This window comes from Puccinia triticina, chromosome 17A (genome assembly GCF_026914185.1).
Source record: "Puccinia triticina chromosome 17A, complete sequence".
Taxonomy (NCBI): Eukaryota; Fungi; Basidiomycota; class Pucciniomycetes; order Pucciniales; family Pucciniaceae; genus Puccinia; species Puccinia triticina.
The window spans coordinates 4,067,807-4,094,534 of record NC_070574.1 but is presented as its reverse complement, the minus strand read 5'-3'; the positions used below and the strand labels follow the sequence as shown (position 1 = coordinate 4,094,534).

Here is a 26,728-nt window from a genome sequence, read left to right as displayed (position 1 = left end):
GTCTTTGAAGACATCTCCACACCCCCAACCCAGCAATGTTTTCTCTTTAGAAGATCCCTTGTAGAACTGTCCAATGTGAGAGGTGTCAGAAACTTTCTGTGTCTTGCACTGTGTATAACCCTGCTGTTCATTCAGGAGCTGTAATTGCTTTTTCTCACTTCTTCTGATGTGGTATGAAGGAGTCTTTTTTCCCGTGTAAATTACATTGCTTTCAAATTTACTGTTTGATGTACTTTCCTAAGACTGTGCCTCATTGGTCCTGAGCTGCCCCATCCTAGAACTTGAGTACTGCATCTGTTGGGCAGAAGACAAACACTCAGCAAGCGTGGATTCTGGACTTCCACCACCCACCCCATCATCTTTCATCAGGAAATGAGCTTCCTGAGCTTGTACCATTATTGGCCGTTGGCCTTTATGGTCTGATCTGGGTACAGCTTTGTGCTTGCGGGCATCACATTCAAAATCAGCTCCTGGTCCAACACTGACAACCTCCTCCTGCTCCCTCTTCTCCAGATTACGCAGAAGCAGAAGATAGGAAGTTGGATAATTGGTATGTGATGGTTTCCTTTGAGATTTTGATTCAGGGAAACTTGCACCATTGTGAATTTGTGTTATGTATTGTTGGATGAAGTTGCAAGGTGTGATTTTTCACCTGTAGAAAGATTGAGAGGATTGAATTTGGTTGATGAGGATTAGAAACATGGTTGAAAAAAATTATAATCATGTCTTTTGTGTGATTAATCCTGAATTTGCCTGCCTATAGTACAAGTCCTTGGCTGATTGAACTGTTCATGGAGACTGGAGATATTTATCATTCAAATGGGTGGTGTGAGGCAATTCAATAATGAGTGAACTATGACTTGATTGATATTTCTGGATGGTTTATGAGGGATATGTAGAGCTATGTATGTTGGCAGGGGTATCAAACACAGAGGGTGAAAAACTGAACCTTGGATCTGCAGCGCCAAAGCCGCCCTGGCCTCTAGTTTAGTGGATAGCAGAGTTTTACTGTATGTTAAATCTCTTTTAACATCATTTAAACCATTTTCTTCTTCTTTTCCAAACCGCTGCGCTACCGCTGAAGCGCAGCGTTTCAGCGCTACGTGACCGCTTTTTTTAGCGTGCTAAAAACATCTTTTTTTCTAGGAAAAACAAAAAGCAGTTAGGGCAGTGGCACAAAAAACCGCTGTGCTAAACGCAGCGCAGCTGTTACAACATTTCTTCCTCTCTCCTGGCTAGGTGATCCCTTTTCCTTCTTTTTCTCTTTCCTTCATGTCTAGTTGTACTTACTACAGAGATAGATTCCTCTCCTGACTAGACCCTTTGCAATCCAGCCCTCCGTTTGGAACTAGAAACATCCCTCAGCCTCAGGTATATTCACTCTCACCTATTTCCCCGTCGTCACCAGTGAGGGTCCACCGGACCCTTACAACCTACTCCAGATCTCAAAGATTTCAAATTTGGAAAAACAAGCAGGTTGAAATTTCATGTGGGGCTGTCTTGTGGGAGTAGAAATTGAGTAAAATTTTGATGATTTAACTATTGAAATTGGTTTTGTGATGGCACATAATGTACAATGATTATCCGGGGGATGTGTTCAAAGTGTTATCAGAGAATTTGGTGTTTAACTGTTTTGGTAAGGAGAAAAGGATCTTGTTTCCCTCTGAATTTGATGAAACTTTGCAAAGTTGTTGTATAGATTTTTTGGATTTAACATCGCCATAAAGAATTCCGCCGGTGTTGAGCAAGAATTCCAACGATGTTTAGTATGCTGAGACCATCGACAAATCATCACTTTCACAGCCTGTATGTGAAAGTGGAATTTGTGTCTCGGACCAAAATCTGAAAATATGGTAAAGTGAAGCATTTTGCGTAGGTGTTCCTCTTCGTTGGGTCGACTAAATTTTGTACTAGACTGCTTCCTGGCCAATGCTCCATCCACTAGAATCACCGGCGATTGATGTGTTTCCAACTTTTCAATGACAAATCTGTGTACAGCTCCAGATGGAAGGCCTCTCGGCCTCAGAAAATAACTTGCGACTGATGGTAACCACATGGCATAGGAAACTTCGCCTTCCTCAGCTAGCCCCTCGACATACAAATATGCCCGACCAGCTTTTCCAATCGGACGAACGAGAAGTCCTCTGAGAGCTTTCTTGCCGTTGAGTTCGGCTACCTCTGTTTGCGCTCCCTTCGTTGCGGATATGATTGGATCGGCGAAACGGCTATCATTAGGCAGTTTGAGCGGATTGGTGTTGAAGCTGAAAGTAAGCAGCTTGGATTTCAAGACCGGCATGGCGGTCCGGCCATGCCAAAGCATCGCAGAGCACAAAAAGATGGTTAAATGCCTCATGGCTGTCATGATCTTCGATTTGATTGAACGATAAAACAAGAGACAAATGTGAGAATGAACAAACCAACTCCCGAGAACATCCACATGCGGTCTCATGCATCGTTATACTGAAACAAAGCATTAAGGTATGGACACAGGTATCACTTTTTACAAGATATTATCATATATTCAGTATTTACGATCTGAAGGTAATTGTGTTTTCCAAGAAGCTTGGACAATTTCAGTAATTTTTTGTTTCATGTTATGGATTTATTTTCAGCTTCCAGATAGACTTCGGGCTTAAATATCCCACAGCCCTCATTTGATTGTAGCGTGTAACAGTCACCCCGGGCAAGCACGGGTCATGAAAGCCAAACAGGTTACGTGATCCTGCACGCCACCGAAAAAAAAAACAGCGGCCTGGGTCATGTCACAGATGCATGACAGGTTTTCATGCGGTACAACCGCGCAACAGCTGAATTTGCTAGGCACATCATCATGTGTCAGAGGTGACCAAAACCAGTCAAAAGGGCTGACAAAACCTCCCATAACCAGACATCACACAAGCCCATACAGCAAATATCACACTGTACACACATAACCTCAAAAACCCACCAACAGCCAACACTTTCCCAGCAAAAGGAGCCTGTACTATGTATGTATTTACATGACAGACCTATGCATACACATTAAAAATATGTACATAGTCACCGCGCGCACACCACACACTCAGCCGGAATCTGCCTCTTATCTTTTTCGCTGGCCTTCAGCCCCTCAAACAATCAACGTGGACGATAACTATCTCCTCCACTCCTCTGAGCTCTCACCTCCAGGATTGATCAACTGTAAGTCAACTTGATCTTGAAGAAATTGTTGGAACTTGATACTTACTGGTGGAAGGGGTGCTGTTGGCTTGAGCTGAATTCATACCCGGCCCCTTTCACCACTCAAAACTGACAACTAACTTTCTTGCATCCTCTTCTCCTCTCACTACTAGGATTGATCAAGTGTGGGTCAACCTAGCTTGAAACGACTGTTGGTTTTTTTGTTTAGTTGGAAGAGGTGCGCGGCCTGACCATCATTTGGGCCCGGCCTCTTTCACCACAATGAGTACGGCCTAACCACTTCCGTGGTGAACTGCCTCTGCCACTCCCATCTTTCCAGCTAACAACTACATACACAGTCAAACTTTCCCCACACTCTCCTCGGAGGGGACTTCTGTTAAGCTATGTAGTGTGTTTGGCGCGTGTGATGTCAGGTGATGGCCTGTGATGACTTGTGATGATGTTGTTGTGTAATAGTAGTTATGTGGTTGTGTCCAATTTGAATGGTGGTCTATGGCAGTGTTGACATCACCGCGGCTTGCAGTTATTTGGTTGAATTCCTGCATATCATTTATTTATGTAAGTAAATATGTATGTATGACTGTATGACAGCTGCAGGCTGTGTACCGCGCAAGCTGTCCTGTAAGTGTGACAGGTCCTCCAGAACCTGAAAGGCCTACAGGACTGCGCAACATGTTTGGCTCACATGACCTGGGTTTGCCCGGGGTGAGTCCTGAGCTCGGTCGGTCCCTCCGTTTGGGCAGATCAGGGCAGCAGAGCTTAACTAAGCCTCTCGATCGGAGGGTCGGGGGGGCCCGACCCCGCGTCCCGAAGGGACACTCAATGATAAAAAATAAACTCAGCACAAAGTTAAAAATAAATAAATGAACTCTCTTCAATGCCTTTTGGCACAGTTGTAGCTGCCCATCTTGAGCATCTGCTGGATTTTTTGGGGGGAAATTTGGCCATAAATGGCCTGCTCAGCAGCTATTTTTGCAAGGGCACTTGCACATTTGGGAAATTAGATTTTGATGACCCGCCGGATTCCACTCTTGTCAGATCAGGGAGAGTCCCACGGCTCTTGAAGTATTAAATTGTATTTTTAATGAAATATGTACATATTTGCAATTGGTGGCGCTTATGGCTTATGATGTATGCATTTTGCTATTTATGCCATAAGGAGCGGATCAATCCGAGTTTATCTGGGCCTGCATTGGGCGGATCACTCCAATGCCCAATACCTATCCATCCCCACAGTTTTCTAATGCTATGGAAATGTGGAGCTTTGAGGGCCGTACATATACCGAAAAATCACAAGCTTTTCAATGGTCTGGGAGACGTGACCAGAATCAGAGCGCTTGTGGGTGATTTGGGGGTTGTAATGCCCTCCCCAGCCAAATGGCTGGTTGCGCTCACGCAAGATTTGGGACATTATATTCAAGTCCCTCCTTTGGAGGCGCTTTGCGCCTCCTCGGAAGGAGGGGACTTGTGTTAAGTTAGCCTAGCTACATGGTGAGCGGCAGGGAAGGTAACAAAGCCTCTCCGGTTCCAAATATGAGCTTTGTTTTTCCAAAAGTCTACTCCCTGACCATCATCTGGAGAATGATGGCTCAGGGATTAGATTTAGCCTTGGGCCTCATCTGACACCTGTCAAGACTAAGCGTGGAGTAAACATGAAAGATATGGGATCTGCCAGGATCTACCCCCAATGAAATTTTGCAAATGTGTCCAAGCTTCTTGGAAAAGAAAATATGAATGATCAAGGGTGGTTGCGTTGCAAAACTATTGGGTGTGCATGCGTCTTGACCCTACCAAGTTTTATGTGGTATAAGAACAAGGAGTTGATCAAATCTTCAAAGTTTTTAAATAAAATACTCTAAAGCAAAGATCACACATAAATTTCAGAGGCATTTTACACAACTTGATACAAAATAGAAGTATTCTCAATGTACAAAGGTTTGTTCAAACAACTTTTAAAAAGAGACGTAAACCAACATCCGGCTAAAATTTAAATCTATGAGCTGACAGACACTCCCACTTTAAGTTTAGGTGAAAGTTAAACATGTCTCTCTGGAGATTTAAACCTGACAGCTATTGGTGATTGTTTAAATTGAAAACATTTAACTATGAAATAAAAACTCAAGAAACTGCTGTCAGTTGAGATGCAAGAACCAGGTTCATACTTTGACCTATACCCAAGTTCATCAAGGTTCATAATTTGGCCCTTGTCAAGGTTCCAGGTTCATTCTATCATATACAGATGTAGTGCATGCACACATGAAAGGGGTATTTACATATATGTAAGCACCCAAGATGGGGGCTTCACCAAAGCTTGGGACTCCAGTTGAAATTGTGCCAACTGGAGTGCATAGCCAAACCCTTGGCTCAAAAAGTGAGTGCTTGGGTGTATACTCCATTTTTTTTGGAGTGTATCTAGCTGCACTCCCTTATTTGGGTAAGTTTTGGCTTACCCTGGCCTGTACTCCAGCATAAATGGAGTGCCCATATGGAGACTCCATGAATTTGGATTGCAAAATCACAGCACTCCAATATTTTTGGAGTACCCATTCCCCAAAGCCAAAAATGTGGAGTGCATGAAGTAAATTTTTGGAGTGCATTTAGGCTGACCCATGTACAGTAGGTGCAGCCGTCCAAAAGTTGGCTACACCAAAACTGGCCAACCGTGACACGGTTTTGAGTTGGTTTTAGACGCAAGTCCGTCCTTTGGAGGGGTAGCTCCGCGACCAGGGCTGCCCCCCCCCCCCCCCGCAGAAGAGGGACTTCACAAGTTTGATTGGCCCTTGATATTGACACATCCGCTGGCCAGTACACACACCAGTCTAGATACTGATGTTCCGCAATGATCCCAAAGCAGCACTTGGGTAGGTGCCAAGATCAGCTGCCCGCCCGACCTCCCCAATCAAGCCCCCTGGGCACACCCCAAACCCCCGGTGGTGCTTGGCCATGCAGGACTGGGGCATCTGCCCAGACACGCTTGATGTACTACTACTTCCTACAACTGCATTGAAAAAGATAAAAGTCAAACCTTATAAAAAAAACTTCCTCATTGGGCTTGGTCATATGTGAAAGATTTCAAGATACTATAAAATTTATTTCTAGTTAGATACATATTAACAAACTGCACAAAAACAGTAGGTTGGGAAATGAATTTTACCTAAAAGCAAGAACTTAGGAATACAGGCTCTCTCTACTTTTAAGGATAGAAAAGGAAGAATTATAAGTTGAAACATTCCGTTTTCCACAAATTGGCTTATGTGAATCTTTGATCAAGTGAGCCGCATCAGAACATGCTCTTTTTTCTTTATCTATAGGGCCTTAGCCTCCCTACTTAGCTAGGGCCTTTTGGCTCTTAGTGTCTGCCTTGATGAGCTTTGGCAAAACAACTGAGGAGAAAGGTTTTTTATATATATCAGAACCGTAATTACTCTGTCAGTTTACTATTTCTTTTTTAGCCTAGCCTTGGATACAAGCACTCGACTTTGCCTGCTATTTGAGCAGTGTTGGTTTGCTCAATCATTCATCCTTTGAATTTGTCTAGAGAAAAAGGATGTGGATGTAAGGGCCTCACAAAGCCGTCACATAGTCATCACTAGATTACACAACAGATCCCTGTAGACGGACACATCTCTCTGAGCTAGGTAAGCCAAGGGTGGGCAGTTATGTTATGGTATGTTGCGGAGGGCTAATTGGATACTGTGAATTTTATTTAGCTATCCAAATTAGCCATTTGGGTAACATAATGTTTTTTTGAGTAACATAACATTAATTAACTTTTTTTATTTTGAATTTGGGAGGTTTTGGATAATGTAACTTTTTTGGGGTGAAAATTGAAGAAGTTTTAAAAAGTTGTTCATTTGATTGATAGTAATAAGTAGAGCATCTGCATTGGTGCGGGTGTAACTCAAGGAATAACAGATCTGCTTACTCCCGGATTAGCGCTAATCCCGGCCGGCAACCGCATTGGTGTGGGATAAAAAGATGTGTAAGTATGTTGTATGCACCTACAGCTTATGTAAGCTGTGTTTTGTGCTACTTTTGGGTGGGGAGGAGTGTATGCATGCAGCGCTTACTCCCAGGATTAGCAAAGAGTAACTTTACTCCTGCTTACTCCAAATCGTACTCCCGGGAGGAGTTTAGTCCAATTAAATTGGACCCAATGCGGTTGCCAAGGAGGATTAGTTACGCTAATCCTCCCTTAATCCGCGACTGATGTGGATGCTCTTAGTGCTTGCCTCTGGTATGTTTTGCAACATGCAGGTTGCGGGTTCAATTCCTCACTGTGCACCTGTTATGACCTGACACCCTGGGCAGAAACATTAGTGGCTTTTTTACATCAACTTGATCCCAGTATGTACTTGTAGGAATACAGACCTAGAACGGGCGCAGCAACCCCCGTGGAAGCTAGCACAGCCAGACCCAAGCCAAAGCCCAGCTGCAATGAGAGGTAAGCCCTCTTGCAGTCCAGCCCCAAAACCCTAACCCAGATAGCCGCTGACAAGCCTGACTCTGACGCTAGCAGACGCCAGAACCTTAACGGTCAACGCAACAGAAAGACAACAGCCGAAGCACGCCTCCGGGTAAGTCAGCAGGAAGAAAGAAGAGATTAAAGTTGAAGCAAAAGCTAACCTACTTTATCTCAACAGAAGCCTGCCTGATTGTATCGCAGACCAGACCAGAAACACCCTCCTCAACAGGATTACGGGCAGCACCAAAAAACAAGGTGAGCAGTTCTCTCCCTTGAGATTCAAGAGAGAGAAACAAAGATAGAGCTGACTCAAGCAAATAACATTTTATGAGCAGATCCTCCAGAACCAGCCCACCCGTATAGACAGGATAAGACCAGGTTATTCAGATAACCGGTCCCTGCATTGGTAAGCACAGAAGCAATCAGAACCAAAGCTATGCACGGGCAGAAGAGCTAATAGTGTAATGTTTTAATTTAAATCATCACAATCAGACTTGACCGAACCTTGTTGCACATTAGGGGGTTTCAAAGTAGACCCGCGCGTGCATGCAGGTCACTTTGCATAACCCAGTTTTGCGGGGAGACTGCAAGCCAACATTCAACATTTGAGTTGAACGCCAGCTTGCCTTGCCTTGCAAGTGGCATGCGCGGGTCTACTTTGAATCCCACTATTGCAAGACTCATAGCTCCATAGCTCAGCAACTTAACCAGAAGAACCCCAAGCCCTGCACAATCTCGTGCTGCTTTCAGGTAAACTCAAAGCCCATGCTTTTCTTTATTTTAATTCTAAATTGTAAATACAAGATATTAAAATAAAGAAATAAAATTTTCAGTTGCTTGAAAACTTTTAGTACTCACATTGAACAAAATGGCCACAAATAGTCATCTCCCTTGGAAAGTTACGGCTAAGTTACCCAAAATTGGGCAAATCTGTAACGCAACCCATTTTGTTGGAAACATCTGGGTAATGTAACTAGAAAAAAGAGCCCTTTGTCTGTGGCAGATATTGTAACTAAAATTAAGATATCTCTCACTACCAGATAAAGTAATGTTACATTCCCAATTACGGGTAATGTAACAGCCCACCCTTGGGTAAGCCACTCACCTCTTTCTCTCTTCCCACCAGTTGTATAGAGGAGAGATCCCTGTAGACTGATGCATCTCTCTGAGCTAGCTCCTGCTTCTGAGCTAGCTCCTGCTCATCTTAAAATACAGTCCTTGTTCATAGAAACTGTGCCATTGCACCCTTCTTGGGCCATTTCAACAGTGAAGGAGATTGAGATAAGTTTTTTTGGCCCGCATGGTGCTGTCTTTTTGGACTGCGGATATGGTTAAGCTTTCCTTACCGCATGTTGCAGCTGGTTGAGCTAGCAGCACCTTCCTCACTTTGTGAAGTCAGTACTGTCTGCCTTGACTGGAATTCTCACAATATTCTATTTATCTTCCATCCAAAATCCAAGTATGATTGAGTGGTTATTTTTCAACCCAAATTATCCAGAAGTATAGAAGATCTGGAGTTTATGTGGTCTATGCTTGTAGTAAACACAGCAAAAAAATGGAAAAATGAAGTGAGGTACGTATTTAAAATTAGGATTCCAAAGTACTTAATACCATGCAAGAAAGAAAAACTTGGAGACAAGATTCAAATCATTTGATAAAGTGTTGAGACAGAAAGCAAAACTTAGTGAAATTTTCAGTGAAGAAAAATGTGATAAAAGATTATAGAATTGATCTGGGTCAAGAAAAATCCACACGAGTGAAAAATGGAACTTGTGGTAAATTAATAGTTGATCTCTTCTTCAGTGAACCTGGGTCTTCTAATTGGACCTAGCTGATTTTGAATGTGACCATTGCCCTTTGGGGGAACAAATAGGCTTGGATACATACCAAGATCCTCCCCATACTCATGGCCTAGCCATGAGGGGGATTCTGGGGATTCTGGGGAAACCGGGCCCGAATGCGATTCCCGACTGCTTTGAAATTGACTGACGACCCGATCTGACTGCGGAATGAGTTTGGCGGGTTTAGGGCGTGCGATTGGAGCTGGCCGATTTGGACTGCGGCCATTGCCCGTCTCGGGAGCAAATCGACTTGGATAAAATCCGTTTTCCTCACCGTACTTCAGGTCTAGCCATGAGAGGGAAGAGTCAGAGGATGCTGGGGAAACCGGACCCGAACGTAATTCCTGAATGCTTTGAGATGGGCTGACAACCCGACCCGACTCCGGCGCGACCCCGGGCAGGCTAAGTCTGACGGGTCCCGCAGCCTGTAACTGGCGCTGCAGTTCGGCCAACTTGTTGAAGTAAAGTTGTTCCACGAACTGATCCCACTCGCCTGGTTCGAGACATCCCATGACAAATATCGTAGGGCCGTTTCTGTGTGGCCACCTCAGATCCGGTTCGATCGAAATGGTACGCTTCGTTTTGGGAAGAAGTATCGTTTCCTCTGTGTAAGTAGGTTTGTATATCCCTGCGTCTGCGTGGACTGGTACGTCCCAGTCGGGGTGAGTTTTAGGGCGCCTGCGGGGAAGCCATAGCTTGAAGCGTATTGGTCTGTCAGAGAGGCTTTGAATGTGCAGTGCAGCAAGCTTGCGATCCCTGCTATGAAAAACGACTGCTTTGAAAAGATGATGTTCATTTTGCGCGCCGTCCTTGTATACGAAGGTTTGGTAGAGCTTTTTTAGATCCTTGGGTTCGGGAATCAGATCTCCCCAGCAGATCTTGAGTGTCATGTGACCCAATCCCGGTGCAGCTGGATCATCTAGACCCTCTAAAAAGACGAGTTCGGTGCTTTCTTCCTTAGGCTCAAGCCCATTTGTTTTAGTTGATAATGAATCACGAAGCAGCGATGGGTGTTGAACATCAGCAATTGATTTTGGGGGGTATTGTTCCCTCGCAGATTCGTACATTTGCGGGTAATCTGCATACGTTCGTGCAGCAGCTTCCTGCGGGGCCGCAGCGTCCGAGTGAAGAAACAAGGGTTTTGCAAGTGGGCTACCAGCAAGTACCAATGAAACCAGCAAAGTAGCCAGACGCAGCTTCATCTTGATGCAAATATGTAAATAAAGTGATTGCGGTTAAGATGAGCTTTGCAAGGCAAGAGCGGAGAAAAATTGAACGCTTCTGAGTTGTCTTTTCGGTTAACCAAACTTGTGAGTAGAGTGTGAATGATGCTTCTAGTGGCAGCGGGTTCAGGACTGCGAGACATTCGGATCAATTGGTGGAGGTTATAACGTCTAAGCTCGCCAGCTGTCTTCACGGAGTTGAGCGCAACTCCAGGGTGCCCCACTGCCCGGCATGTTCAAGGGACGGCCTAGCTTTGGGTGCGTCATAACCGGCTTGGATGGCGTCGGTCGAGCCAAGAACAGCTTCATCGAGACCGTGTACCGGTCAGTCTACATATTTCGAGCCGACTTGCCCTGCTCTGACAAGGTCTTTGTTTTAGTATGCTGAAGATGTGACCTTGTATTTCTGTATTGACCTTTAGCAACAGCCGACTCTTATGGGTTTGAACGGAACTGGCCAGCAATCAATATGTCTCTCCGATGCCGTTCTTGCTGATCAGCATGTTGTCTCAAGAACAGAAACATAGCGCCCACATGTTTCCCGGGTCTTGGTACCAACCACCTTGCATGCCTCAGGCAGTAAAATACAGGGTGGCATGTTTCTCAGATGCCGCTCTGACTAGCTGTGGCCACCAAGTGTCCAAACCAGAAACAGACAGGCCGCTCATACTCGGATTCCAACTTTATGTAAGGTGATCTCATACGCGTCAAACAAAAGGAACAGTAGAAGGGACTCGGCCAGACAAATATAACTAGGCATGGACGGGTGAGCGATTTGTGCTAAAATACACTTCATTCAGCTCGTCGCAAATTCTCATATACAAGCTCTCCCTCATACAATTACAGAGTCAAAAGTTGGGGGATTCAGCATCACCTGATTCTTGAGACATGCTCGTGCTCCTGTCCTGTTTTCCCTTTTTATGAGAAATTATTGGGCATGGTGTCCAGGCATGAATGAAGAGAGTAGAATTCATATCCGAAGTCCATGATTGGGGTTGAGAAGAGCGCACACTGCCGGTCTGCCGTACAAATTACGAAAAGAAACAAAAAGCTACCCGAACCCAATATAAGTAACAGGCTACACTTCTGTGAACTAAAGAAAAAATGCAACGATCCATGTTGTAAGATGTGAGCCCTGGTAAATCTTTTTTGGGGACTAGGGGCTTCCAACTCAGTTGAAATTTCGGATACAACGATCCACTACTGTTTGCGAATGAGCCTTGAAAAAAATAGTGCCTAGGAAATAGCGGCTGAAGAAGGAGCAACATCATGATGTTTACCAATATTGCTATCCTAAGAGTTTTCTTCAACCAATCCTTTGGTGAACTGAGCAGGCATACAGAACACTGGGTCGACCGGTTTCAGTCCTTCATATCCCAGCATAGACAGGCCCGCCAGGCCGAACACGGTGTGCCAGACATCGGGCATGTCACCTGGCCGATCAGCTATTCCACCGGAATCAGGATCCTGTGAAAATTTGGAGAAGGGGAAGAACGCGAATTGGGTTAAAAATTAGCAACTCGTATTGTAGAAATAATGGTGGCAAAGATCATTAAAATTCACTCAACTTGGCAGGACAAGATGAATGAGGTAAGTTTTGATCGGTCGATCCATTCGGCTTTGCCGATGATGACCAAGGAAGCAAGAGCCCACCAGGAGTAGCAGACCTAGAGAAACCAAATCAAACATGAGAGATCCGATTGGATACTCCTCAAGGAGCTCAGACAGTACAGTAAGAGCTCACGTCTTCCAATTTTTCAGGGCGTCCGTTTAATCCTCCGTTCGGGACCTGTCGCTCACTAAGCCACCATCCCAAGGTATTTTTGTCTACCATATCCAGTCTACCGAGAATGGCCAATGTGCCAACACATGTCCACACTGTCGGGAGAGAGATCGAGTCAATTCAGCGGACGGGCGAGACGGGAAGATTATAAAAAAATAAAATAAAGGGGGACCAGACTGACCATACGCAGCATGTGATTCAGCCCCCTCGACCATCCCAAAGCCGCCGTCAAAGTTCTGGCATCGCGAGATGAATCCGACCACCCGCTCGCGATCCAGCCTTTCCAATCCACCCAGCAGGGCTAGTCCAGAGACTGCACAGTACGAGAATCGGGCATCGGTTTCGCCCCAGCTATCGCCCGAGAAGGACCCTCTTTCCGGATCGAAGAGCGAAAGGATATCTCCTCAAATTTGAAAATCAAGCGGGATAAGAACAGAACATGGCTCATCAGGCTGGTTTGGCGGAATGAGTTCTGATATAAAACGGACTAACAATCGATCACCTTGGGTTTTTCCAGCACATCGATAGCGTTCTGCATCGTTAAGATTTGGATAGCACTCAGGGTGGAGTGGATGTGAGGGTCGTGGCCAGGATGGGGTCTGAAGCCACCTTGAGGGAAGACGAAAGATTGATGGAGAAATGGATCAGTGGCGAGCAGGCTCGTTGGAAAGAGTGGATTACTTGATGTGATCGTGGCTGGCAGAAAGCGCCCACCCGATTCTGGCTCCCAGCAGCTCATCACCCAGTCGATCATCTCCTGCCTCGGCAATCCGTCCGGACGGTCGAGTAGTAAGGTCGAGGCGAGACCCCAATAGACGCCATTCATCCGTAGATGCTCCGTGAGATGATACGCCAAGCTATTCCGGTTCTATAGCAGATGTTGTCAGCCAGTCAGTCAGTCGGACTCGGTGAATGGGAGATTGGTGTTGCTCAACTTGATCGAGTGATTGGATATACTCGATGTGTTTCTCGGCCAGTAGCTTCGTGGGCAGAAATTCTGCCGGTGAGTCTGACATGGTTCTTGCTCAAGACTGTGTGGTGTGGTCTCAGCCTGCAAGACTACCGATGTCTTCGCCAACTTAGCGAATCGGCAAGCCAGCTGACAAGCTGAAGCAGGCCATCGACACAAGGAAAAGGCCGATTGGTGAGCGAACACGCTTCTTGACCAACACAGAAAACTGGCGGGCATCATGCCGATCTCGATCCAAGCCAGCGACGAAGAGCCGAATGCATGTCCATAATTGCGAAGGAATACATATCCGAAACACGAACACATCCAAAATACAAAGACATATCACTTCATGGATCGGAACTGCAAAGTCCTTCTGGCCCCATCCCCCCCACCACCAAGCCGTGTAATACGAACGCCACAGCCGGAGCCAACGGCACGAAGCCCGAACGAGCCACAGCACACCTACAGCGCGGCGGTCAGCCAGCAGGAGCCGAGCAACGAGCCACCAAACGGCTCAGCCAAGCGGAAGCGAGACGTCGAGCTCGCCCAGCCATCCCCTCTACTCCAGGGCAGCTCTCTCCCCCACATCATCACCTCCGTCCCAGACGTTCCCGCGATGGCTAGCACTTTCTCCACCCCCGTCGAGCCCGCGCCCACCGATGACTCGGCCGAACTCGCCAACGTCGATGGCGTCGAACTAGATGCTCAGTCCGAAAGTCTGTTCATCAATGAGGTCAGCGGGGAACTTGAAAACGACGAGCTGGAGAGTAACTCGGACAACGAACATCAACGACTAACACCCAAGCGTCCCCTGATCGAAGAAGAAGAAGAAGACGATGATGATGATGACCAAGACCAAGAAACTACTGAAATCAAACACTCTCTCCATAGTCTGTCTTCCTAGACCCTTGGCCTGCTCTTCATGCCTTCCCCTTATTGATCTGCCCGCTCACATTTTATTTGGTGTGTACTCCAGTTGAAGTCAGACTTCGTTCCAATTCGACCATCTTGTACGATACTGTACGGCGGACGATCGGACGATACATTACTGATAAGTCAGTCAGTCTATCATCTTCTATATCTTCCGCTCTAAGCGGTATATTTATAGTAATTGGGGAACCCTCTTCCTTTGAAAAAAAAAAAAAATGTTTACATTGTTTTTTTTTTTTTTTTTTTTTTTTGGCTGTGTTGTGGGGGGTCAATTTTGTTTTTGATGTATTAAAATAAAATCAAGTTTTACTACACTGGAAACTCATTCTTTTGTGCCTGGATGGGAAGACATCAAGTTCCTAGTGAATGAAGTATACAGTGTTTACTGTGCAGAAAGTGGTAAGTAGTGGATCGATTGTGAAGCCGAAAACCATGATGAACGATATTAACAAATGATCTCCGCACGAATGAATCGATGCTGACAGGCCAAGGGACGAGACTAGTGGCGATCCAGGCGGTGAGTCTACATATCCATGTTTACGAGCTGCCGGCGGAAGGGGAAGACAGGATCGCGATGCTCTGTGCCAATCCGACCGACACCTCCGAGCTCGGCCACGAGCCCGAGCCCGACGACGAGGGCGGTGATGTCGCGGCTTCTCGGATCGAGCTGCCCGCGAACCGATGCGAGGGGATTTGGGAGAGTCTGATCTACGAGGAAGGCTTGAAGACTAAGCTGCTCAACTACATGTCAGATTTTCTTTGATCCTTTCAAAAAAATAAAAATAAAAAAACATCTCATTATACTGATAGATGTTGACGATCTACCAGCTATTCTTCGATTATCTTTGCCGAGCAAAACGTGAACCCGAACCTGATAGCCTGGCATCGATTAGTTTTACTTCATGGTCCACCAGGAACGGGGAAGACGTCGTTATGCAAAGCACTTGCCCAGAAGGTGTCGATCCGGCTATCAGAAATGTGCGTGACTATCTCTCTTGGGTGATCAGATGTGTGTGTGTGTGTGTGTGTGTGTGTGGGAGGGGGAGCCGACAGGGGTATGGAGATCATCGGGGGTTGGACTGATGAAGCGGGTGGTCGACGCAGATACCAGAAGACCGAGCTTGTCGAGATCAATTCCCACTCGCTGTTTTCTAAATGGTTCAGTGAGAGCGGCAAGTTGGTCAACAGCCTGTTTACAAAGATTGAGCAGATCGCCGAGAACGCCGACGTCTTCGTCTTGGTTCTCATCGGTAGGTCTCTCTCTCTCTCTCTCTGGCTCTCTTTGCGGAGACTTTTCTTGTCGCTCTGTTGAGAGCTCATCATCAACACTTGGAATACTTGCTTTGTCTCTAGATGAAGTCGAAAGTCTTGCTGGTTCACGCTCCTCTGGGGCCTCAGGAAGTGAACCAAGCGATGCCTTGCGGGTACGTCTCTGAGCTCCATATCTTAGGCTTACTAGAACGCTCATCATGCCCGCCATGTTTCTATAGGCTGTGAATTCATTGCTGACGGCTTTGGATAAGCTCAGACATTATAAGAACATCTTGGTCCTGACTACTTCGAACTTAACAGGCTCAATCGGTCGGTATTTTTCTTTCTTTGGAGGGTGAGGGATGTTTCAGAGATTGAAGCTGGATCGTTGTGATTTTAGATGATGCGTTTCTGGATCGAGCGGATATTAAGCAGTATATTGGATTGCCCTCTCCTGAGGCGGTTTACTGGATCCTACGCACATGTTTGAAGGAGTTAGTGCAGACCAAAATCCTGACAGCACGGGTGCGTATTTCCTTGATAAGACAGAGAGAAGTGAGCGACTGATCTGATGGGCTCTAATGATGACGGATGGCTTGGGCAGAAATTCTTAGATTACAAGGAAGCAGTGATGTCTGGTGACCAGTTGTCTGACTGGGCCCCAGCGAATGCGGATGATCCTGGTTCGAGTCGAGCAGTCCGACGCTCCACAGGCGACAATACCCATCCAGGTGCTACTCAGCAAGCCAGCCTGGTTGGTTCCAAGCGGATACGCGACGCGTCCTTGCGCTTGCTGGCTATCGCAGAGGCAGCCAGTGTGAGTACTTTGTTCGTGGCGTTGGTTGGTGGTTGTTTATGTGTGTGTGTGTTTTCTTCACAGGGTATGTCTGGTCGCTCGTTGAGACGCTTGCCCCTGCTGGCTCATGCCAGGGTTGCTGTTGGCTGTAGATCATCCGGGGGGGATCATCAGCGGCTGGCCATCGATGCTTACCTCGATGGGATGCTGGCGGTGGTCCGAGAGCATGCAGGCGGTGGCTGCTAAAACATTGTGCTGCGGTTGTTTTTTGTTTTTTTTTTTGCTATAGCACATCTTATGTAACTCCAAGTTGTTCGATCCTTTACTATATTTAAATATTTAATTAAAAAATGATTTCCCATCTGGAACCATGAAGAAGACCACCCACTTCATCAAGAACCACTTCCTCGTCTCGCTCGTCCTCTCCAGCTTCGCCTACTTGGAGCTCGTCACCCTCAGCACAGCCAGCCAGCACAGCAAGACCCCGACTATCATCATCAACCTGCTCGCCATCCTCTCCCTCTGGGTGAGTCCCGAGCCACAGACTAACTAGCCATAACCAACTAAACAACTAACTAACTAACTACCACATCCCAAAACAAATCAGTCCTACCTCAGGATCCTCCTCACCCCGCCAGGCTACCCACCACCCACCCACCACAACATCCTCACCCCAAACAGCCCCCCACCCCAGCCACCGCCCGGCGAGAGCCAGCAGAACGCAGACAGCACCCCCTCAGAAGCCCCCAGCCCAACCCTCTTCGTCCACCAGGCTGCCACCCACCAAACCAGCTCGGACACCGACCATACCAAGACCAACAACCTGCCCTCATCACCATCAGCATCATCAGCATCATCATCATCATCCCAGCCGCCACGGCCAGCGAGCCCGGAGGGACGCCCAGAAGAACCATCCAAACCATCCCCAGTCTTCATACCACCCTCTGCACACCCCAGGGATAGCCTCGCTTCGCCCAGCCAAGACCAAGCCCAAAAGGAGCCCACCCCATCCAGCTCCACCAGACCGTTCCTCGCCCGTCTTCTCCGAACACGGAAATCATCAATCAGCAGAGCAATCCACACCCTCGAAACTAACCCGGCCTTCATCCAGTTCTGCACCAACCAGTTCACCATCTACCTCGATGATCAATATCCCCCTGCAAACACGACCGATCCCAAGTTCTGTAAACGATGCAGGTCCTTCAAGCCCCCTCGATCCCATCATTGCAGACGCTGTAACGCTTGCGTGCTCAAGATGGACCACCAGTTTGTCTCTTCCTTTCGGCCTATTTTCTTGTCCTCATGCACACCCCGCTCTGACTTTTGTTATTTACAAACAGCTGTCCATGGGTAGGCAGATGTGTGGGGGCCTACAATTACAAATTCTGTCAGTCTGCAAGAGGTGGCTCTTTTGCTCCAAACCAAACTGACACGACTATCACAGTTTTGAATTTCCTGCAATGGTCGTCCATGTACTGTGTCACGGTCTTTATAGTCATGACAGTCAAGCTAGTCGAAGATAGACAGAGTACGAATGGAACGAAGAGTGATCTATTCGGAACGCGCGAGCTGCGAGGCTTGGAGGAAGAGGGCCAAGCTGTGGGAGGGATGGCAACGTTGGCGGAAAGTACAGCACGGGAGGTGCTTTCAGCAGCGATAATCGCGGGGGTGTTCGTGCTTTTCATCAGCTCGCTGCTGGTCACCCATCTGCATCTGCTCATCCACGGCCTCACCACCCTCGAGCACATGGCCGACCGCAAGTTCAAGGCCGAGCTCCTCCGACAGATCCTCCATGCCTTCCCCGATGTCCACCATCACCAGAATTCTTCGTCCGTTAACTATCGCTCCCGGATATCCGCCTTCTTCTTCCGCAGAAAACTTCGCAGAATCATCCACACCCGCTTCACCCTCCACCGCAAATCCTTCCTCCTCAACCATCTCTATCCCCGGCCCCAGCCCAGCCCCTCTTCACCCTCGCCTATCCATACCCTCCCACCCTCCAGTCATACATCCCTTCTAGATCGCGATTGGCGCAGGTTCTATACCGCCAATTGGCAGAGTGTCATGGGTCGGCAACCGCTTCGGTGGATCCGTTTGAGTCCCTTTCTCTCGCCATATTATTCTTGTGTGTTGGAGAGACCCTCGAGATCACTGACGATTCCTTCCATCTTGTTCACACATGTTCATCCTCCAACGATCCACGCGTGACTCAGTGCCGATCAGACCCAGCCGCATCCACCGTTACTCTCTCGACCCTGGCCTGCCTGCCCCGGAAGATTAACCACCTCATACCTCCATCCTTGTCCGTTTCACCTCTCTTCTTGCCACCATCCCCCACTCACTCTTCTTGCCCTTCCCCTCGCGTCCCAGAAAGCAGAACAAATGTATGCTTTTTCTTTCCTGGTGCCTGCCATGCACACACTTATATCACCACCATCATCAACGAGTAATACCCTTTTATTTAATCATTCCTTCCACAGCCTTTCACTAACCCAATGATTTATAATGTATTAGGACTCTCAATGATTCATTAAATTTTAATTTGAACTCAGTATGTTATCATGATAAATACTATTTGATGTTATGCTAAACTATGTATTTCTTGTCCCTGGTTTTTTTTTTTTTTTTCCTTTTATGGAGCATTAGTGCATATATTTTTGTAACTTTTATACATTAGGGGGGTTCACAATTGAATTTTACTAAACTTTGGAGCCAAATTTAAGGCCTTTATGAACAAAATTTTAAAATTTTGGTAAGATGCACAGCAGCAGGTGACATCAGTCAATTGGTCCAATTTATCAATTTTTTGAAAAAATCTTGGTAAACACCTTAAAATGTGTCCAAAAGTTTTGTAAATTTCTTCTGGGTCCATCCTAAACTGGCTGGACAAAGTCTGTCTGACAACTGCTTGGACAAAGCTGTCTGGGATAGTTCATGAGAATAAGATCTGCTTACTGAAAACTGGGTACACAACAGCCACTTGTCTGGGCCCCACTGGCCACTGAGAAACAAACACCTCAGATGGTGTAAGACTCAAAAGGTGGTTGTGAAACCCTTTTGTTGAATAGTGAAGGGGATGATGGAGGTGCAAAACTCTGCCCTTCTGCTATCAGATAACAAGACCCACCAAGGTAAGCTTGGCAAGTTTTAATCAAGTGATAGGTCTGGTCTGGTTCCAGATGAAGTTGTTCAATGACAGGTATGTGAGAGTTGAGAGTGAGTTCAGTGGTTATTTGCAAATATAAGGGTGTAAGTGTGAAGGTGGTGTGTGAATGACAACTGGGGGGGAGAGAGCTCCTTATGTAAAAAAATGTGAGGGATTTTAGCTACAAGGGGGCCCCTGGTTGAAGTATTTTAGCTGACCTGAACAGGGGTTTGAGAGATTTTAGCTAGTAGGAGTAGATACAAGTGATGTCATAATATGTCAGGAGTACATAAATGATGTCAGAAGAATGCAGTCGGGCCGCATGAAGGCTGCATAAAGTGACAGGAGGCTGCATAAGTTGACAGGTGGATGCAACAAGTGCATAAGTGAGGTCTGAGGCTGCAGAGTTAGTGTAGAATGATGTCATAATATGGAAATAGAAGGGTACTTGATACTATGTAATGAATGTGGTCTGATGGGGAGATGTATGTATGTATCCTGTGATGTGTATAGCTAGCATAATGCTGTGATTCTTGAATTTGAGGCTTGTGACAGGTTGGTGACTGGGTATGTCAAATGTGTGATGGGTGTCCAGTGGTCCAACAAGGTGTAACTTCCAATCCAGAAGGGTTCCAGTGATGCTTCCAGTGATGACTAGGGGTGAAATATGCCATAGAATCCATTTCTGAGGTCCATTTGGTGGTATCTTGATGCCTAGTGTAAGTAATTATATGATATAGAAAAACTTTTGATTTTTCACTTTTCCATCTACCACAATGGGTATGTCTGCTCAGCCATCAGTCAAACACCAGCATATGCCCATGCATCCAAATCCATCTAAGTTTCCCACTCTGATCAAAAAATGAATACAACCAACCTTGTCCAGAAAAGATAGTAGGAGGTTCCACAGGCCTTTATGAACAACTTTTTGAAAGATGTAGAAGCTGTTCTGATTGCCAAGGAACACCCCAATGCGGACTTTTTTTTCCATAAATGCCTCAAAATGGGCCCTAAAGTTTTTTAGAAATTCTGTTGTGAATTGCCCTATTAATTACCCTCTCATCCACAGCCTGCACAGGCCAAAGAGGAAACTGAAAGTACACTACAAAGGCAACCCTCCCAGGCCAAAATCTGCCCATCAAGGCACAACAACTGGGTGCTCAAAACAGTGTGTAAGTTTTTTTTCTCTCATTGAACAGGCAAGACTGGCCTAGTCTGCATGAAATATTTGTAATATCTTCTTCTCTGCAGGGCACAAGACAAAACGCATGAACCATGAAACAAAATTCAGTGGCAAAAGATCATCCAAGTGAGCTGGGGCCAGGGGTAAGCTTGACCTTCCATTGAAAAGGATGGTATACATGTAGTGTTGTGACTGAAAGCCTTACATCTACATTTCTCCTCTCCAACCTCCTCTCCGCTCCAACATACTCTGTGGAGTTTGTCCACCCCACACTCCAGCATATAGTACATCAAGCGCCTCTGGGTATGTACATGCCCCAGTCCCGTGCGGCCAAGCGCCACCCGGGGTTTGGGAGGTGACCAGGGGGCTTGATGGGGGAAGTCGGGTGGGCAGCGGATCTTGGCACATATGCCCAAGTCCCGCTTGGCCGACCCCAAGCTCTGGGCCAATGGGATCATTGCGGCAACATCAGTGTCTAGGCTGGTGTGTGTACCGGCGATTGGATGTGTCAATATCAAGGGCCAATACACTGCTAGTCTTGCCGCATCTTTGGCAGGTGTGGCACCCTTGCTTGCCCTCGGCCCAGCAGGGCTTTGTGCCAAACCCCGCCAACTTGGGCCATGCACCAAGCGGGGGTTTTGGGTGTCTCACACACACTTTGAGCTTTTCAACAGACGGGCTTGATGCACTATACTGGCTCGGAGAAAATAAGGTCCTTGTGGCCTTCTGTTTAGCAGGATAAATGGTGAACTGCAAGCAAGAAAAATGCTCTGTACGTGTATACATATTTTTGGCTTCACAAGGGAGCCCTTGGGCGCTCTTCCTCCATCCAATTTGAGGCTGCAGGAGCCGGTTTTTCTTATGTGATGTCCTCCTACAATCCAATTTAGGGGTTCCTGTTGCTGCTGTTGTTGGACTTAATGGTGTTGAGTGTGTTAGTACCTCATTGCAAGTTTGTCTGTGGGTTGCTGTAGAACAAGACCAGCCACCTGAGTCCACCCTATCCAAGCAAAATGTGTATGAATGATGTTTCCAGGACCACGCAACCTGCGGATTGATTGGGCACAGTGCACACTCCACAGGGTTGAAGAGAGGAAGAAGCGAGCAAATGCCACTTCCCATTGAGATCTGAAGGCCCTCCCAGAAGTGATCTCCAGAGCCCAAAAGGCTAGATTTCCCTGCAAAAATATCTGGGTCTAAACCCACATCTGCGGGGGGTTGCGGAGGTGCTCCAATGTCAATCAATGGATGTCAAAAGTGCCTCTCAAGGCCCTCAACTCTCATGCAAGCATTCTCCATGATCTTGTCCATCCTTTGTTCCCCCAAACCTTACTCCCACTGACATGGTGAGCCTGCAAAGGATTGGCTATCACCTGGTTCTCTCAGCATGGAGAGGCAACTGGGTGTGCAAGTCTCTCGTTCAACATTTTCCTACGACATTTAGTCAAGCCAAGTCTCTTGAACAATTTTTGCACGATGTATGTGTATAGCAGGGTAGATAAAAACATCCCGCCCACATAAGGTGCGATTTCAGTCACTCGCTGCCCCCGCCAAAAGAAAAAGGAACGAGAACCAAGAGCAAACAAGCAAGCACCGATCTACCCGGTGTCTGGTCGCGATCTGTCTATCTATATATGTGAGAAACTCGCGGCCCGTCATAAAGGAAACAATAATGATAACACGAAGAACGAGTGAAGAAGGATCTCTCTCTGTAGAGATAAGTATGTATGACTTTTTACGAGTTGGGGCCGGTCAGACAAAAGCAGAACTTGGAGCCGTCGATGCCTTCGAGTTGGAGATGGAGTTCGACGAGAGAAGGGAGCTGGTTGGCGAGCGTTTTCTGGACGGATTCGAGGACGCGGGGGGCGTGGGAATAGGCCGCGAAGAGGCCCTCCTGCTCCTCGAGGATCATCACCGGGCTCTCCAGCCCCGTCGTCGTCGTCGGGCTGCTGCTCGAGGCCGGGTCCGCTCGCACACTCGTCGGGCTCAGCTGCAGATGCACCGAGCCGACAATCGCCGCGCCGTCCTTCGGCCAGAACCGGGGGGCGGAATAGGACGACAGTCCCTCGATAGTAGACAGCTAATCCAGGGACAACCAAAAAAAATCAATCTCTGACACTTTTTTTTTTGTGCAAGAGGGGAGGGGGGACCGACCTTTCCGAGGGCCTTGCGGACCTGTCTCTCCTTGTCGTCGTCCAAGCAGAGCAGGAGGATCTTCGCCGAGTCGAGGACGAGCGGGACGACAGAGGCAAAGATGAGCAGGGCGATGAAGATGGAGGCGATGGGGTCGAAGCCTGTCCAGCCGTAGCGCTCAATGAGCAGGGTGGAGATGATGACGCCGACGGAGCCGAGCGTGTCGGCCATGACGTGCAAGAAAACACCCTTCATGTTGTGGGAATGGCCTATGTAGAAGAGGTTATCAGTATGAGGGGGTTGGGGAGCGGGGGGGGGGGGGGGGGGGCCGGAGGACTGACCGTGGTCGTGGGCGTGGTCGTGCGAGTGGCCATGGCCGTGGTGGTGGTGGTGGCCGGTGGCGAACATGCCGACGAGGTTGACGATGAGGCCGATGAAGCTGACGGCCAGGAGCTGGTTGGTGTTCATCTCGGGGGGATCGACGAGGCGTTGGACGGCCTCGAAGACGATGAAGATGGAGATGAGCATGAGGAAGACGCCGTTGGCGAATCCGGACAGGGTCTCGACTCGGCCATAGCTGTATAGGTCAGAGAGATCAATCCAGTTGAGCGCTTTTCTCTGGTCGTTGGGGCTGGTGGGCGCTTGGGACTGACCCGTATGTGAACTGCTTGTCGGCGGGCCAGGTGGCCATGACTGAGGCGAACAGGCCCATTCCCAGAGCCATGCAGTCGAAGAACATGTGAATGGCTGGAGGGTGTGCATGTCAGTGTCGGAGTTGCGCGGGGAATAGAGGGTAGAGCTTACAGTCGCTGATCAAGCCCAGACTATTGGTCCAGATCCCATAGCTGCTCGAAATGAGGAGGGAGTGAGTGCGTGGGGGCAGATTGGGAGCAGGAGGGGACATACGTGATCTGGATGAGCATGAAGGCCAGGTTGAGACATAGGAAGAGGTAGATGTTGCGGCTTTCGGGGTTGGCGAGGATGGTGTTGATGACTGCTCGGGCGCGCCTGAGGAAGAGGGCCATGGTGTCGAAGGGCTTGAGCAGGCTGGGGGAAGGGGCGGGTTCGTTATGAGCCGCTGGGATACTGCGGATACCTGGTGTGAGTGGTGTGTCAGTGTGGTACCCGTGGGGCGTCTGATTGTGAAACGCGGGGGAGGCTGAAACACGGACCTAGGTATGCGATGAGGGCGATGAGTCTGTGGGACATGTTTCCCAGGGGATGGTCGAAGAGCAGGGCGCCGACGAGCTCGCAGCAGACCATCCTGGCCATCAGCACGCTCAGGATATCGTGCTCGCTGTCGGGGGGGGCCGCCGCTTTGGAGGCCTCGCGGTGGTGGATGGCCGAGTAGACGGCCAGGCCGGCCAGCCATGACGGCAGGTGTGCGGGGGTGTGTGCTGCCTGTGGGGGATGGGATTAGCTGTCTTGTCTGGCCGGTTTTGGGGGGGGGAGGGACTGACTGGGAGGAGGATGAAGCTGGCAAGGCTGAGGATGATGCTGAGGGCGGTGGCGGTGATGAGGGCGGAGGGGTGGCTGGTGGGCTGCTGCGGATGGTGGGCGGGGCGGAGGAGGAGGTGGGCGGCGAGGGCGAGATAGCCGGCGAGGAGCTCTTCTGTGAGTTGGTCGAGGCAGAGCTCGCTGGTGAGGGATGCGAGGGTGATTGCGAGGGGGATGGCTGTTGTGGGTGTGGGTGGGCAGGTGGTGATGAGGATGAGGCTGTGTGTGTGTGTGTTAGTGTGTGGGGTGTTAGTGTGTGGAGTGTGTTGGGTGTGTGGGGCTTGCCTGAGTGGGGGTAGTCTGCTGGTTGCGCTGAGCAGGAAGAAGTGGCTGAGGAGGATGGCGATGGGGTGGGGGTGGTGGTGTTTTGGTGGTGGGGTGTGGAGTGCGGCGAGGATGGCCTGGAGGAGGAGGCTGGCGGGCAGGGTGGCGGTGGGCTGGGTGGTGCTGAGGGCGTGGGTGGCGAGGGCGAGTGCTGCTGGCTGGACGAGCCACTCATGGGGAGCCATCATCGCTGGCGGGGGCGGAGGGGCAGTCGATGGCGGGCCAAGCGCAGGAAAACCCTTCCACTTCCAACCACCCTCCGGAAACAAAACAAAAAACCCTCAACCAACCCCCACCGGCAGGCTTCAAGGATACAAGACAAAAAACCCATGAACTCCTACGTCAGACTCCAGCACCTTGAAGATAATATCGGATCAAACCAACAGCACAAGAGCTACAAGAAAGTACAGCAAACTGGCTGCCACCTCGCTAAGCTATTCTCAAAGCGGTCCTGCCGCTTCGCTTTCCGCTGATTGGCCTGGAGAGATTGTTGTCTTTAGCAGCAGAGAGCGGGCTGCCGCTGCGCTTGTCGCTCCAGTAGCGTCAAGATCGCTGTTGTAGCGCGACTTTATTCCTAAGAACCACTATTATGGTGAGTTGTTTCTTGCTATAAGAGCACAAAAGGCGGTCGGTAGTGTTATGGCAGGTCATTTCCATTATTACGTATCTGCCAGGTTTTTATGTATTTTCTTCTCACCAAACCAATTACATAAGCTTGTTGTATATATATTCGCCACATCTCGCAATCATATTTTTTCCCCATGGGGGAGTCTTTCCATCACTTCTAGCCATATCCTGAGATCTCATCTCTTCAGGTTATGAGCCCGCGCTGTCACCAGCGGGATAGACTCTGTATCACCCATTAGAGTTCCTCTTTATACTTTTAACCTCTAGCACCACCGACAAAGCTTGGCATCATCTCATAGCAAAGTTTGTTCTTCCTGTGGCTGCTAAATCTTATTTTATGGTTCATACTCAATCACGCAACCCAGAAGTCATCATCCCTGACTTCAGTACTGCTAGAGTTACACCCACCCAGACCCCGATATCACCTAACCTTTCGCGGTCTTCTGAATCATCTCCATCATCGTTTCATTCTGTTAATCTTTCTATGTCCGACGACAAAGGAAGCTCGAACTCTGTAGTTCCTGGCGCCTTTCCCTCCGACAACCCCATCTACGTCCCTTTGTCTACCATCAACCCCCCTCCGCCTGCCTTTTCCCAAACAAGTGCCATGTGACCCTCTTTCCGGACATCATCCAAATCTCAGCCGGCGGTTCCCACCCCCGCCGTCGCAGGTTCAGTTCCAAAGTCGTCCCCTTCCCCTGACACCCATCCTAGTTCCCTTGACAAAGGAAAAGCTTCCGCATCTTCCGCCGAACCTGTCGTGGATCCTCCGGCCCCTCCTTCCAATCTTGGAGTTGACTCGTCAACCAACAAATTACTTCACAAAGCAATGGGCGATCGTGGACTGGCTGGTTTGAATGAGGACGTTCTGAAGGTCCTTCTAATTAGGATGATCAACGAAACGGCCAGGGCTAACAGTCACGCATCCTCGTTGGTCACCAGTCATCTCAAATGGCAAGAACTCGGCGAGAAAATCAACCTCCATCTGGCTCTGGACGGTTCCAATTTTCCTCACTGGTTGGCAGCTCTACAAGAATCGATCGCATCGGTCACCAAACGTGATGACTACCTGGCAAAGGACCGCCACAATGAGGACGCGGCAACTGCCTTTGGTGTCCTAACGGCCATCAAACATTCCATTGATTCGGCTCTTAGGGCATCACTCAACGGCATGACAGCACATGGTGCATGGACTTCTCTCGCATCTCGGTTCTCCAGGTCTTCATGGTCTCGAATGGTCAGCCAATGGTCTGACTTGAATCAGAACCCTGAGGACGTGGCTGCATCGGCGTCTGCCAGTTTTGAGTTGTTCAAAAGGGAGTTGCTTGATCTGGAAAACCGCCTGGGAGGATGGACCACCAATAACATTCTGGCCTTAATTTTTCATTCCCGACTCCGCCA

At 48.3% G+C, this 26,728-nt stretch overlaps 7 protein-coding genes across 7 annotated transcripts; 2 read left to right on the top strand and 5 right to left on the bottom strand.

Annotated features, from left to right (window-relative positions):
* Nucleotides 1–1,910: 1,910 nt before the first annotated feature.
* Nucleotides 1,911–2,296, bottom strand: PtA15_17A398 (uncharacterized protein; the record flags this gene model as incomplete). The annotated part of the gene is made up of 2 exons (XM_053164510.1): nt 1,911–1,972; nt 2,035–2,296. 2 exons carry the CDS (start codon nt 2,294–2,296, stop codon nt 1,911–1,913), a joined length of 324 nt encoding a protein of 107 aa, XP_053028471.1.
* Nucleotides 2,297–9,422: 7,126 nt separating this feature from the next.
* On the bottom strand, nt 9,423–10,685 carry PtA15_17A397 (uncharacterized protein; the record flags this gene model as incomplete). Its single annotated transcript, XM_053164509.1, has 1 exon — nt 9,423–10,685. One exon carries the CDS (start codon nt 10,683–10,685, stop codon nt 9,423–9,425), a length of 1,263 nt encoding a protein of 420 aa, XP_053028470.1.
* Nucleotides 10,686–11,999: 1,314 nt separating this feature from the next.
* PtA15_17A396 (uncharacterized protein) lies at nt 12,000–13,505 on the bottom strand (the record flags this gene model as incomplete). The annotated part of the gene is made up of 7 exons (XM_053164508.1): nt 12,000–12,173; nt 12,275–12,373; nt 12,451–12,584; nt 12,671–12,889; nt 12,982–13,098; nt 13,204–13,357; nt 13,425–13,505. The coding sequence occupies 7 exons, from the start codon at nt 13,503–13,505 to the stop codon at nt 12,000–12,002; spliced, it is 978 nt and encodes a 325-aa protein (XP_053028469.1).
* A 285-nt stretch (nt 13,506–13,790) lies between these two features.
* Nucleotides 13,791–16,664, top strand: PtA15_17A395 (uncharacterized protein; the record flags this gene model as incomplete). The annotated part of the gene is made up of 11 exons (XM_053164507.1): nt 13,791–14,331; nt 14,418–14,496; nt 14,676–14,770; nt 14,857–15,118; nt 15,200–15,349; nt 15,476–15,621; nt 15,725–15,795; nt 15,862–15,952; nt 16,023–16,147; nt 16,227–16,439; nt 16,503–16,664. 11 exons carry the CDS (start codon nt 13,791–13,793, stop codon nt 16,662–16,664), a joined length of 1,935 nt encoding a protein of 644 aa, XP_053028468.1.
* Nucleotides 16,665–16,788: 124 nt separating this feature from the next.
* PtA15_17A394 (uncharacterized protein) lies at nt 16,789–18,699 on the top strand (the record flags this gene model as incomplete). Its single annotated transcript, XM_053164506.1, has 5 exons — nt 16,789–16,944; nt 17,026–17,684; nt 17,759–17,805; nt 17,863–18,510; nt 18,632–18,699. The coding sequence occupies 5 exons, from the start codon at nt 16,789–16,791 to the stop codon at nt 18,697–18,699; spliced, it is 1,578 nt and encodes a 525-aa protein (XP_053028467.1).
* A 3,782-nt stretch (nt 18,700–22,481) lies between these two features.
* Nucleotides 22,482–23,347, bottom strand: PtA15_17A393 (uncharacterized protein; the record flags this gene model as incomplete). The annotated part of the gene is made up of 3 exons (XM_053164505.1): nt 22,482–22,826; nt 22,901–23,128; nt 23,294–23,347. The coding sequence occupies 3 exons, from the start codon at nt 23,345–23,347 to the stop codon at nt 22,482–22,484; spliced, it is 627 nt and encodes a 208-aa protein (XP_053028466.1).
* Nucleotides 23,348–23,474: 127 nt separating this feature from the next.
* PtA15_17A392 (uncharacterized protein) lies at nt 23,475–24,885 on the bottom strand (the record flags this gene model as incomplete). Its single annotated transcript, XM_053164504.1, has 6 exons — nt 23,475–23,626; nt 23,684–23,724; nt 23,786–23,975; nt 24,052–24,280; nt 24,340–24,376; nt 24,800–24,885. 6 exons carry the CDS (start codon nt 24,883–24,885, stop codon nt 23,475–23,477), a joined length of 735 nt encoding a protein of 244 aa, XP_053028465.1.
* Between the last annotated feature and the right edge of the window lie 1,843 nt (nt 24,886–26,728).